Raw genomic sequence first — 14,015 nt, 5'->3', positions numbered from 1 at the left:
TTGTTGACAACGTGTAAGCTATATTTTGTCTCCAATGTTTGTTGAAAAGACAAATACATTTGCACAATGACCACTCGTTGTTTCTCAAATACATTGTTAGTTGGTGGTTAGCTAGCGAATTTTAGCCATATTTGCATTGACATGAAATCAGTCAAAACACCTCAAAACAAGACATGATCTCAATCGTGGACTACAGGAAAAGGAGGGTAGAACACGCCCCCATTCACATGGACGGGGCTGTAGTGGGGCGGGTCGAGAGTTTCATGTTCCTTGGTGTCCACATCACCAACAAACTATCATGGTCTAAACACACCAAGACAGTTGTGAACAGGGCACGACAACATCTTTTCCCCGTCAGGAGACTGAAAAGTTTTGGCATGGGTCTTCAGATCCTCAAAAAGTTCTACAGCTGCACCATCAAGAGAATCCTGACCCGTTGCATCACCGCCTGGTATGGCAACAGCTCGGCATCCAACCGTAAGGCGCTACAGAGGGTTGTGCGTATGGCCCAGTACACCACTGGTGCCAAGCTTCCTGCCATCTAGGACCTATATATTAAGCGGTTTAGAGGAAGGCCCAAAAAATGGTCAAAGACTCCGGTGACTCTAAGTCCTAGACTGTTCTTTCTGCTACTGCACGGCAAGCGGTAGCGTAGCGCCAAGTCTAGGTCCAAAAGGCTCCTTAACAGCTTCTATTCCCATGCCGTAAGAGTGCTGAACAATTATTCAAATAGCCAACCGGGCTATTTACTTTTAATACCCCCCCCCTTCGCTGTTTATTAACTATGCTAAGGGCTTGTAAAGTAAGCATCTCACCTGTTGAATTCGGCGCATGTGACAAATAAAATTAGATTTGACCTGATAACAAGATGACGCAAGCCACTTACGATTCCTCACATTGCAGTTTCTTGTCATTCTTGCTAGGAATCTGGCCATCCAGAATCACAACAACAGGCAGACTTCTGCCCCATGGAAGCACGCACATTGTTTTCGTCACGTTGTCAGCCAACCCATTTATAGGCATGGTAGTTAACATTTAGAAGAAGTGTCTGCTAAATGCTATGCACCGAAAACAGCCAAATATATCAAAATCGGACTTAAGGGCCTGTTGTAATACATAAATCTTGAAGGATTTGACGAATATCCACTTTGTTATATCAGATTGTTTGAATGTGCGCCAATATGCTCAATGGAATGATCTGCGCTCCATTGACTCCTTTACTGCATCTACAGTTCAAGTCGGAAGTTTACATACACCTTAGCCAAATACATTTAAACAACATTTTTCACAATTCCTGACATTTAATCCTGGTAAAAATTAGGATCACCACTTTATTTTAAGAATGTGAAATGTCAGAATAATAGTAGAGAGAATTATTTCTTTCAGCTTTTATTTCTTTCATCACATTCCCAGTTTACATACACTCAATTAGTATTTGGTAGCATTGTCTTTAAGATTGTCTTTTGTCTTTGTCTTTAAAATGTTTAACTTGGGTCAAACGTTTCGGGTAGCCTTCCACACGCTTCCCACAATAAGTTGGGTGAATTTTGGCCAATTCCTCCTGACAGAGCTGGTGTAACTGAGCCAGGTTTGTAGGCCTCCTTGCTCGCACACGCTTTTTCATTTCTGCCCACAAATGTTCCATGGGATTGAGGTCAGGGCTTTGTGATGGCCACTCCAATACCTTGACTTTGTTGTCCTTAAGCTATTTTGCCACAACTTTGGAAGTATGCTTGGGGTCATTGTCCATTTGGAAGACCCATTTACGACCAAGCTTTAACTTCCTGACTGATGTCTTGAGATGTTGCTTCAATATATCCACATCATTTTCTTTCCTCATGATGCCATCTATTTTGTGAAGTGCACCAGTCCCTCCTGCAGCAAAGCACCCCCACAACATGATGCTGCCACCCCTGTGCTTCACGGTTGGGATGGTGTTCTTCGGCTTGCAAACCTCCCCCTTTTTTCTCCAAACATAACGATCGTGATTATGGCCAAACAGTTCTATATTTGTTTAATCAGACCAGAGGACATTTCTCCAAAAAGTATGATCTTTGTCCCTATGTGCAGTTGCAAACCGTAGTCTGGATTTTTTGTGGCGGTTTTGGAGCAGTGGCTTCTTCCTTGCTGAGCAGCCTTTCAGGTTATGTTGATATAGGACTCGTTTTACTGTGTATATAGATACTTTTGTACCTGTTTCCTCCAGCATCTTCACAAGGTCCTTTGCTGTTGTTCCGGGATTGATTTGCACTTTTCGCACCAAAGTACGTTCATCTCTAGGAGACAGAATCCGTCTCCTTCCTGAGCGGCATGACGGCTGCGTGGTCCCATGGTGTTTATACTTGCTTAATATTGTTTGTACAGATGAATATGGTACCTTCAGGCGTTTGGAAATTGCTCCCAAGGATGAACCAGACTTGTGGAGGTCTACAATTTATTTTCTGAAGTCTTCTTTTGATTTTACCATGATATCAAGCAAAGAGGCACTGAGTTTGAAGTATGGAGGTATGATGTCAATTAGCCTATCAGAAGCTTCTAAAGCCATGACATCATTTTCTGGAATTTCCCAAGCTGTTTAAAGGCACAGTCAACTTAGTGTATGTAAACTTCTGACCCACTGGAATTGTGATAGTGAATTTTAATTGAAATAATCTGTAAACAATTTTTGGAAATATTACTTGTGTCATGCTCAAAGTAGATTTCCTAACCGACTTACCAAAACTATAGTTTGTTAACAAGAAATTTGTGGAGTTGTTGAAAAACTAGTTTTAATGACTCTAACCTAAGTGTATGTAAACTTCCGACTTCAACTGGTTGTATCATATCTTTGGTAATTTATGATTTTGTATATACAGCCGTGGCCAAAAGTTGAGAATGACACAAATATTAATTTCCACAAAGTTTGCTGCCTCAGTGTCTTTAGATATTTTTGTCAGATTTTACTGTGGAATACTGAAGTATAATTACAAGCATTTCATAAATGTCAAAGGCTGTTATTGATTTCATGAAGTTGATGCAAAGAGTCATAATTTGCATTGTTGACCCTTCATTTTCAAGACCTCTGCAATCCGCCCTGGCATGCTGTCAATTAACTTCTGGGCCACATCCTGACTGATGGCAGCCCATTCTTGCATAATCAATGCTTGGAGTTTGTCAGAATTTGTGGGTTTTTGTTTGTCCACCCGCCTCTTGAGGATTGACCACAAGTTCTCAATGGGATTAAGGTCTGGGGAGTTTCCTGGCCATGGACCCAAAATATCGATGTTTTGTTCCCCGAGCCACTTAGTTATCACTTTTGCCTTATGGCAAGGTGCTCCATCATGCTGGAAAAGGCATTGTTCGTCACCAAATTGTTCCTGGATGGTTGGGAGAAGTTGCTCTCGGAGAATGTGTTGGTACCATTCTTTATTCATGGCTGTGTTCTTAGGCAAAATTGTGAGTGAGCCTACTCCCTTGGCTGATAAGCAACCCTACACATGAATGGTCTCAGGATGCTTTAATGTTGGCATGACACAGGACTGATGGTAGCGCTCACCTTGTCTTCTCCGGACAAGCTTTTTTCCGGATGCCCCAAACAATTGGAAATGGGATTCATCAGAGAAAATTACAGTCCTCAGCAGTCCAATCCCTGTACCTTTTGCAGAATATCAGTCTGTCCCTGATGTTTTTCCCAGAGAGAAGTGGCTTTTTTGCTGCCCTTCTTGACACCAGGCCATCCTCCAAACGTCTTCGCCTCACTGTGCGTGCAGATGCACTCACACCTGACTGCTGCCATTCCTGAGCAAGCTCTGTACTGATGGTGCCCAGATCCCGCAGCTGAATCAACTTTAGGAGACGGTTCTGGTGCTTGCTGGACTTTTTTGGGCACCCTGAAGCCTTCTTCACAGTAATTGAACCGCTCTCCTTGAAGTTCTTGATGATCCGAAAAATGGTTGATTTAGGTGCAATCTTGCTGGCAGCCCTTTTTGTGCAAAGCAATGATGACGGCACGTGTTTCCTTGCGGTTAACCATGGTTTACAGAGAAAGAACAATGATTCCAAGCACTACCCTCCTTTTGAAGCTTCCAGTCTGTTATTCGAACTCAATCAGCATGACAGCGTGATCTCCAATCTTGTCCTCTTCAACACTCACACCTGTGTTTAAAGAGAATCACTGACATGATGTCAGATGGTCCTTTTGTGGCAGGGCTGAAATGCAGTGGAATTTTTTGGGGGGGGATTTAGTTAATTTGCATGGCAAAGAGGGACTTTGCAATTGATCTGATCACTGTTCATAACATTCTGGAGTATATTCAAATTGCTATCATACAAACTGAGGCAGCAGACTTTGTGAAAATTAATATTTGTGTAATTCTCAAATTTGGCCACGGCTGTACGTATAATATGTATTTTCAATTGTAGTATGCATTGTTTATATCTGTCTACATATTGGTCATGAGTTTCTAGTAGATAGAACATATGGTTGAAGAGAAAATATCCTAATTGATGAAAAAAGCATCTAATTAACAATGGCATTACCTTTGCAACTCGTCCAACTATTAACTTTTTTCACAACTGCCACTAGTTTGACGCCAAAACATTGACAACAAATACATACTGACATAGTAAAATAAATGTGTAAAAAAATGTGAACGATTTAAGCAGCAAAATATTATGACCACATCACTGAAAGATAAGACTCCCAGGAACATTGCCCATAAGCCTAATTTGAACAGAGTGTAGAAGACCAGGCACTAAATCAGACTGGGGGAATAAGAACATCAGTCATGATGTTCTCTTCTACACAGAAGATCATACAAAATTATTGCCTGATGATTTTCCTAACTTCCCAATACCTTTCTGATGGATTTTAGTCACTTCAAACCATACTTCCTTCATATTGATATACGGTCAAAAGTACTGTCAGACTGATTTGTAATAGACAATCATCGTCCCAATTAAAAAAGTAAACATTGGCTGTTGATTACATCCCTTTTTTTACATTGTGGTTTATATTTAAATGGGGTCGCGGGACAAAAAGGTTTGGTAGCCCCTGCTCTACGGGGCGTATCAAAGTTCCAGAGTGGGATCTCTGCTGCTTTTAGAGTTTAGAGTAAACATTACCAACATTTATTGGTTATCATACAAGGCAACATGTTTCTTTAGATTGCAGGAAATGGCAGTTACATGTGTTCAAAAAAATCTCTGAGTCCAAAGTGGCACTGCCCACCTCCGGGCCTCCCCCCGGCCATACTCAGCAGCACCACCTTCTTAAATTATCCTGGGGAGAACTCTGGCATTAAAAATAGTCCCCCTCTGCTGGTGATTTGCAGGGTGTCCAGTGATACAAGTAAAAGGAGAGCTGTAATAGGTTTTATTGCCTACTATGCCAATTTCTCCATATATAATGGGCCATAACTTTAAAACTCGCTGATATCCCACTCTGGAACTTTGATATGCCAGTAGAGTTTACTTTGTTCAACAATATATTGAAAAATGTGCCAAATCAATAGACAAATATTCTCAATATTAGGGATGTTAACGTTTAACCGTTAATTGGTTAGACAGCAAAAATGCATTTGACCGGTCATGCTTATCAGTATAGGTTAATTTGCATAATTTAGCATAATTTATTTTTCACACACGCACAGCATACAGAGTCTAGTTTGAGGAGCGGATTAGCCTACCACCTGTCAGACAGTGAATGTATCTCCTCAAAAAGCCTGTAGGCTACTGGAGTGAAACCTGGTGGCCACGATTAAAAATGAGCTATTTTTATTCATAAATCTCTTCTCGTAAAGCGCGCCTCCCATTCTCCATTCGGATGCATAGGCTACTATAGGCTGCCTACCGTTTACTATCAGTTAGTCATCCACCAGTGCAGTGCTTGATTTGAACAGGATCCGGCTCCTCTCAAATTTGACTTTGTTTGTTCCTGCACCTATTTGCCCAGATACGGTACCTCTCGCAACATGATTTATTAATTATTTCACTGTTCGCACTGTAGACATTCTAATAATAGCGACCAGCATTAAATGAAGTTACTTCCTCGTTATTTCTCCCACCCACCAGAAAGACCATCATGTAAAAGCGTTGTGATCCTTCTATGTAATCATCCTATCCTTCCACACTGATTCCAGACCTACTCTCTTATTTGTACATAGAGGTTATGGGGAGTGCCAGTGGGTTAAGTAACTGATCTTGACACAGATCTTGGTAGTGGTGGTCAGCTAGTGAAGAGGTCCCTACGTAATCATGTCACGTAGCCTAGTCTAGTCGTCTCCCTACTGAATTTTCAGCTTCTACCCCCAAGCCATAAGACTGCTGAACCGCTAATCAAAAGGCTACCCGGACTATTTGCATAGTCCCCCCCAATCTTTTTTTTTAACGCTGCTGCCACTCGCTGTTTTTTACTGTGCATAGCATAGTCACCTTACCCCTACCTACATGTACAGTACCAGTCAAAAGTTTGAACACACCTTCTCATTCCAGGGTTTTCTTTATTTGAATTTAATATTTTCTACTTTGTAGAATAAAAGTAAAGACATCAAAACTATAAAATAACACATTTGGAATCATGTAGTAAGCAAAAAAGTGTTGAACAAATCAAAATGTATTTTATATTAGAGATTCTTCAAAGTAGCCAACCTTTGCCTTGATGACAGCTTTGCACACTCTTGGCATTCTCTCAACCAGCTTCATGAGGTCATCACCTGGAATTCATTTCGATTAACAGGTGGAGGTGGTATAGATAGCCCTATTTGGTAAAAGACCAAGTCCATTTTATGGCAAGAACAGCTCAAATAAGCAGAAACAGTTCAGTGAGTTTTATTCAAAAGTCCTACATTTTTCTATTTTGAGTCTGGTCGTCAGTCAGTTTCCTTGGGATTCATTAAAACAAGTCGCACATTTGGTAAACAAAATAGCTGTCTAACTAAGTCCAGCATTATTACATCTCAACATTGTCTAATTTGATTGTTGTGTACTGTCCCTGTTAAACAAATTATTTGATAAATAATACATACCATATCGAGTGGTTACCATTTATTTTGAGAAATGTTAAAGTACTTGAAAGTGTTACCCTTGTCATTTCCTAATGAACCTCACAAATACAAATACAAATACAAATATAAATAAAAGTAAGCATCACTATGACCTTCTAGTTTTCTATTCCCAGAATTTACCACATTCTATCCCACTTTACCAGGCGTTTGTGGACAAGGTGGAGGCTACAGAGATGCCCCTCCTGGAGACCAAGCTGTCAGAGTCCAAGACCCGTCTGTGTTTCCTAGTGGACTATGTCACCTTCTCCCCTGTGGACATGCGCCTCAACCGGCAGACCTTCCAGTGGCACACACGAATGCCCTCCATCTTCGAGGAGCACCGGCAGATCACCAGGGAGAAGACAGAGCAGTACCAGGGTGGCCTTAAGGTCAGTTAGACAGAGGGAGGGAGAGTGGAAGTAAAAAAACAAAAACATATTAGGTGTATCCATTAGTGCACCTTGTAGTAAAACACTGCAACTGAAAACAACAATTAGCGTTTATTATTGGACCAGGTCCAGGTAGTCCCTCCCTGTTTCACTCTGTTTTCGTCAGTTTGGTGCCTGATGAACATGACCCTGATAATCTGTCTAAGCCACTCTTGAAAGTTAACAGTACACCAAACCCTCACAATAACCTAAAACAACCAATTATCCTCCACCTCACATCAATGACATACAGTACTTTGCATTAAAATGACCTTGCAACAAAACTCCAGCATAAATCACTACAGATCACCATTAATTTAAAAAGGTGTCATGTCCAGACCATTTATTAACTTCTATTTATTCAGGGTAGCCCAATTGAGACCACAGTCTCATTCCCAATGGTGCCCTGAGTACAAACATTGTCTCACAAACAGGAAGAAAAATGTACCTTACAAATAAAACCAGAAGAATATAAATAACCACAAGGCACAACCTCAACACCACAATGTCAACAAATAAACCACTACCATCAATCGAAACTGCAATCCTCAATTCATTCAACACCCGAGTCCTAAACTCCCCTAGTGGCACCAGGGAACAAGATGCAAGGAATTTAGTAGGTTATTCCAACAATGTTGGCACTTAAACTAAAGCTAAAGGATTTGGCTCATTCTTTTATACGTTAGCAACAAAATTAGGTAAATTGGAAGCTTGTGTAGTAGAGCTTTGTAAACAAAACATTTATAATTAGGTGATCTATGGGACTTTAATGAGGACCAGCAAACCTTTTGATACAGGATGCAGTGGTTACTATTAAAACTTACTTGTGATAAAGGGAAGGGCACTATCATAGACGGCATCCAACGTTTTAAGAGTAGGGCTGCTGCAATCTGGTAAATGGTGTCACCATAGTCAAGAACTGTCAGGAAAGTTGACTCTACAATCTGCTTCCTGCTATTTAGGGTGAGGCAAGATCTATGTAAAAAAAAGAAAAAAAGACTTTAAATCCTTGCTTTTCAACTAGCTCATTCATATATATTTGTTTAAACATTAAGTCTTTGTCAATCCATGCCCAGATATTTATAGGTGGGAACCCGATCGATGGGAGAACCATCCAATTAACAAATACAGTTTGTAGTCCATCTGGAATGTTTTTGTGAGAGTTAGAGAGCAACATATATTTAGACTTGCACACTTTAAGTACAATACCACTGACTCACCTACTTTGATAGTGCATACGAACAATTATCTCCAAATGTGTATCTCTCCCACTGTATTTCCTCTTTAGCTGCGGTGTGAGAGGTTTGTGGAGGAGCTAGAGAGCTATGCCAAGCAGGCGGAGGAGTTTGTCACCTTCGGGGACCTGTCCGAGCTCAGCAAGTACCTGAAAAAGGCACAGACCCTTAACTCCAAACTGGACACCGCCATGGAGAAGGTGAGGAGGATTGGGACTCTCAGCTTTTCGCCAGGGTTTTATGCAATTAGCATGCTTGCTGAAAGGTGTTGATCTGAAAATAACAGTGGACAATAAAATATTATTGTTCTTCTCTGAAATGACTGTAGAGGGCGGCAGAGACAGTATAATAAAGTGATGATGAGTGTTTGTGTTTACATATGGTGTGCAGGTTCAGTATCTCCAATAACACAGACCCTCATATATTTGAAAAAAACTTTCACACTGAGTAATTTTTTTGATAATTAATTGATTGCTTTCTTTTGTTACCACTGTAATTACCCATGGTTTCAGCATTCCACTTTGCCTTGACGCCTCTGTCTCCACCTCCTTTCCCCCTACAGATCGACGGCTTCAACCAGGAGGAAGAGGCCTTCAACTGGCCCGTGTCCCAGTACCCGCAGCGCAAGAAGGTCCAGGACCGCCTGCTCCCCTTCCTCCGCCTCTACGAGACAGCCTCAGAGTTCCAGAACCAGCACCATAAATGGGTTCACGGGCCACTGTCCGCGGTCAACCCAGACAAGGTGGAGGGCGATGTGGGCAACTATTGGCGTGCTCTTTACAAGCTGGAGAAGGGTTTCGGGGATACGCCCAAGGCTCTGCACATTGCTAGCCGTGTTAAGGCTGAGGTGGAGGCCTTTAAGGAGCACATCCCTCTCGTACAGGTATGTAGCTGTTGATTGAAAATCTTTGCACTTGAAAACGTAATCTGCCTCAGACCACTCGGAGAACAGCTAAGTGTGTCGTTAATGCTTTTTTTGCCCTCCATCGTCACTTTATACACAGAAGATCTCCTCTAAACGTATCCGTCTCGCTGTGACCGCCGATAACTTCTGAACAAAGTTGACTACGAATACAAAGTTGTCAATGTCTTTGCAATTGATACAAACAAGCGATGTATAAAATTATGATTCAAATGAAAATCAAGATGAGTGCATTCAAATATACACTGTGTACAAAATATTAGGAACACCTTCCTAATGTTGAGTTGCACCCATTTTTTCCCTTAGAACATCCTCAATTCGTCGGGTGTCGAAAGGTTGACTCCAATGCTTCTCAGAGTTGCGTCAAGATGGCTGGATGTCCTTTGGGTGGTGGACCATTCTTATTTTTTTGGAGGGTGGATCAGCTTTAATATTGCGGCTTCCATCATTGTAATTGGCTGCATCATTTCCAAACCCCCCATAAATATTTTGTTGTTGTTGTAAATATATATATTATTTTAAATATATATATTTTTAAAATATATCTTCCTTGTTTATTATTTTCCCCTAACCATAACACCCCTCCCCTAATTGGAGTAAACTAATGGACAACAATACATAGGCTTCCATTTCTAGCTTATGCATACTACATACATTTCAAGGACAGTATATTTTACATCAGATATCTTTTCTTTGTTTTTGGTGGACCATTCTTGATACACACGGTAAACTGTTGAGCGTGAAACTCAGCAGCGTTGCAGTTCTTGAAACACTCAAACCAGTGCGCCTTGCACCTACTACCATACCCCGTTCAAAGGCCACTCTGTTTCTAGCTCCTAAGCAACTGCAGTATTTTTTTTGTTTTTGTTATTTCATTCATTATTAGGCCAGAACATTTGTTTGTGTTATGTGTTATTACATACAGCCTGAAAGATCTCCTTCCATAGAGACATCAGGGACTGTAACATGCTCTGTTTCACAGAATCATGGCTCTCTCCGGATATACTGTACCCGTCCCTATAGCCAGCTGGGTTCTCAGTACATCGTGCAGATAAGAAATAACTCTCCAGGAAGAAGAAAGGCGGAGATCTTTGTTTCATAATTAACTACTCATGGTGTGATTGTGGTAACGTACAGGAACTCAAGACGATTTGTTTACCCATCCTAGAATACCTCACAATCGAATGCTGACTGTATTACCGCTTAATTCTCTTCGGTTATCATCACAGCCATGTATATTCCCCCTCAAGCGGATACCACAACGGCCCTCAAGGAACTACACTTGACTTTGTGCAAACTGGAAACTGCATATCCTGAAGCCGCATTTATTGTAGCTGGGAACTTTAACTAAATCTTTAACTTTAATTAAATCTGAGGTAAATGCTGCTGAGGTTCTATCAACACATTGCCTGTAGTACTCACGCATCAAAAACTCTCGACCATTGTTACTCTCCCTTCCAGGAAGGCTACAAGGACGTCCCCCGCTCTCTCTTCGGCAAATCAGATAACGACTCCATTCTCCCTTCCTATAGGCAGAAACTCAAACAGGAAGTTCCCGTGCTAAGGTCTATTCAATGCTGGTCTGACCAATCGTAATCCATGCTGAAAGATCGTTTTGAGTTTGCAAACGACACAACAGTAGTAGGCCTGATTACCATCAATGACAAGCCAGCCTACAAGGTGAGGGCCCTGGCTGTGACATGGTGAGGTTGCACCCAGGTGCAGAGAAGAGAACAGACGAGGAATTAGTGGTTAAGGATCAACATAAAACTTTACTGAGAAATGGTAACGGAAGGAGTACAGTAACACTGGGAAAACAACAAACACTAAGTCTCAAACTCACTCAGGAGACCAACGCACACGGCACACAATTCAAGCTTAAGCAAAGGACAACAGAAAACACACCTCTTTTAACAGGGAAATCCTATTGAGTAAATAGGACACACCTGACTGTCATTAATGTCTCTAGGATGGTCTCTGCCGCCCTCTGGTGACAGGTGGAACCATGACACTGGCGGAGGGATGCCATGTAAATTACCTCTCACTTAACGTTAACAAAAAGAAGGAGCTGATCGTGGACTTCAGGAGACAGCAGAGGGAGCACGCCTCAATCTATGCTTCAAGATTGTTTTGATCATGTGGACTGGGATATGTTCTGGGTTGCCTATGAGAATAACATGGACATGTACACTGACACACAGACTGAGTTCATCAGGAAGTGTATAGGGGATGTTGTTCCCACTGTGACTATTATAACCTACCCAAAACAAAAAACGTAGATCGATGGCAGCATTCGCGCAAAACTCAAAGCACGAACCACCGCATTTAACCACGGCAAGGTGACTGGGAATATGGTTGAATACAAACAGTGCAGTTATGCTCTCCGAAAGGCAATCAAACAAGTACAGAGACAAAGTGGAGTTGCATATCAACGGCTCAGACACAAGACATATGTGGCAGGGAGTCCAGAAAATCACGGATTACAAAGGGAAAACCAGCTACCAGCTAAAACCAGGACACCGACGTCTTGCTCCCCGACAAGCTAAACACCTTCTTCGCCTGCTTTGAGGATAACACAGTGCCGTTGACGCGGGCTGCTCTCGAGGACTGTGGGCTCTCGTTCTCCGTGGCCAACCTGAGTACGGCATTTAAGCATGTGTTATCCCTTGCAAGTTTGCCGGCCCAGACAGCATCCTTAGCCGCGTCCTCAGAGTATGTGCAGACCAGCTGGCTGGAGTGTTTTACAGACATATTCAATCTCTCCCTATCACAGTCTGTTGTGCCCACTTGCTTTAAGATGTCCACCATTGCTCCTTTACCCAAGAAAGCAAAGGTAACTGAACTAAATGGCGATCACCCCGTAACACCCACTTCTGTCATCAAGAATTGCTTTGAGAGGCTAGTTAAGAATCATATCACCTCAAACTTACCTAACACCTAGACCCACTTCAATTTGCATACCGTCTCAATAGATCCACGGACGAAGTAATTGCCATGGTACTCCCCTATCCCACCTGGACAAGAGGACTAACCCTGCACCTTAGAGGATGCTGCCCTATGTACATAGACATGGAAGCACTTTAATAATAGAACACTGGTCATTTTAATAAAGTGTACATAGTGTTTTACTAATTTCATATGTATAAACAGGGTTCTAGTCAATGCCACCCTATTAAACTACTGCTGTATATATACTATTCTATCCTACGTATTCTACAGATATACTAAATATTCTATCCACATACCGTCCATAATGTCTATACATCCCATCACACGCAGTGCCTTCAGAAAGTATTTCGGACCCCTTGACTTTTTCCACATTGTAACGGTCCTGACCAGTTTTATGTTGTTTTTGTATGTGTAATTGGTCAGGGCGTTAGTTTTGGGTGGGCAGTCTATGTTATCTGTTTCTATGTTGGTTTTGGTTTGCCTGGTATGGCTCTTGATTAGAGGCAGGTGGTTTGCGTTTTCCTCTAATTAAGAGTCATATTTAGGTAGGGCATTCTCACTGTTTGTTTGTGGGTGATTGTCTCCTGTGTCGTCATATGTATTTTCCATACGGGACTGTTTGGCTGTTCGTTTCGTTTCGTTTCGATGTCGTCTGTTTCCTGTACGTGAGTTTATGTTTAGTTATGTAAGTTTATGTTCAGGTTTCGTCAACGTCGTTTTCTTGTTTTGATGTTTTGAAAGTGTTTTGTTTTGTTTCGTATTGCCGTCGTATTTATAATAAAGATGGCTTATTTCCCAAATGCTGCGTTTTGGTCCGAAGATCCTTCTCTCCTCACCTCGTCTGAGGATGAGGAGAGCGACAGCCGTTACAGAATCACCCACCACGCTAAGACCAAGCGGCAAGGGAAAAATAAACGGAGTAAGGGACAGGAGAAAAACAAGGATTTCTGGACATGGGAGCAGATAATGAATGGAGAAGGTCCCTGGGCTAAGGCAGGAGAAAATCGCCGTTCTCAGGAAGAGAGGGAGGCAGCTAAAGCCCAGGAGCGGTGGTTTGAGGAGGCAGCAAGGAGACGTGGCTGGAAGCCCGAAAAGCCATGGGAACAGGTGGAGGCACTGAGGAGAGCAGAGGCTACCGGGGAGAGGAACCGGAGCTATGAGGGAACGCGTCTGGCACGGAAGCCAAAAAAGCCCGTAAGTAATTCCCCAAAATTTCTTGGGGGGGGGCTAGGAGGTAGTGGGCCAAGGGCAGGTAGGAGACCTGCGCCCACTTCCCAGGCTTACCGTGGAGAGCGGGAGTACGGGCAGGCGCCGTGTTACGCAGTAGAGCGCACGGTGTCTCCTGTACGAGTGCATAGCCCAGTGCGGGTTATTCCACCTCCCCCGCACTGGTAGGGCTAGATTGGGTATTGAGCCAGGTGTCATGAGGCCGGCTCAACGCGTCTGGTCTCCAGTGCGT

At 42.4% G+C, this 14,015-nt stretch overlaps 1 protein-coding gene across 1 annotated transcript in view; it reads left to right on the top strand.

Annotated features, from left to right (window-relative positions):
* dnah7 (dynein, axonemal, heavy chain 7) overlaps nucleotides 1–14,015 on the top strand; it is a 212,557-nt gene that overhangs the window by 17,953 nt on the left and 180,589 nt on the right. Inside the window, exons 15-17 of the mRNA XM_055879049.1 lie at nucleotides 7,187–7,411; nucleotides 8,739–8,885; nucleotides 9,248–9,568. Of these exons, the coding sequence (XP_055735024.1) occupies nucleotides 7,187–7,411; nucleotides 8,739–8,885; nucleotides 9,248–9,568 (693 nt within the window). The remainder of the gene's footprint in view (nucleotides 1–7,186; nucleotides 7,412–8,738; nucleotides 8,886–9,247; nucleotides 9,569–14,015) is intronic.

Source organism: Salvelinus fontinalis, chromosome 23, assembly GCF_029448725.1.
Source record: "Salvelinus fontinalis isolate EN_2023a chromosome 23, ASM2944872v1, whole genome shotgun sequence".
NCBI lineage: Eukaryota > Metazoa > Chordata > Actinopteri > Salmoniformes > Salmonidae > Salvelinus > Salvelinus fontinalis.
The sequence above is the reverse complement of the archived record's forward strand: the minus strand, read 5'-3'. Positions and strand labels throughout refer to the sequence as shown.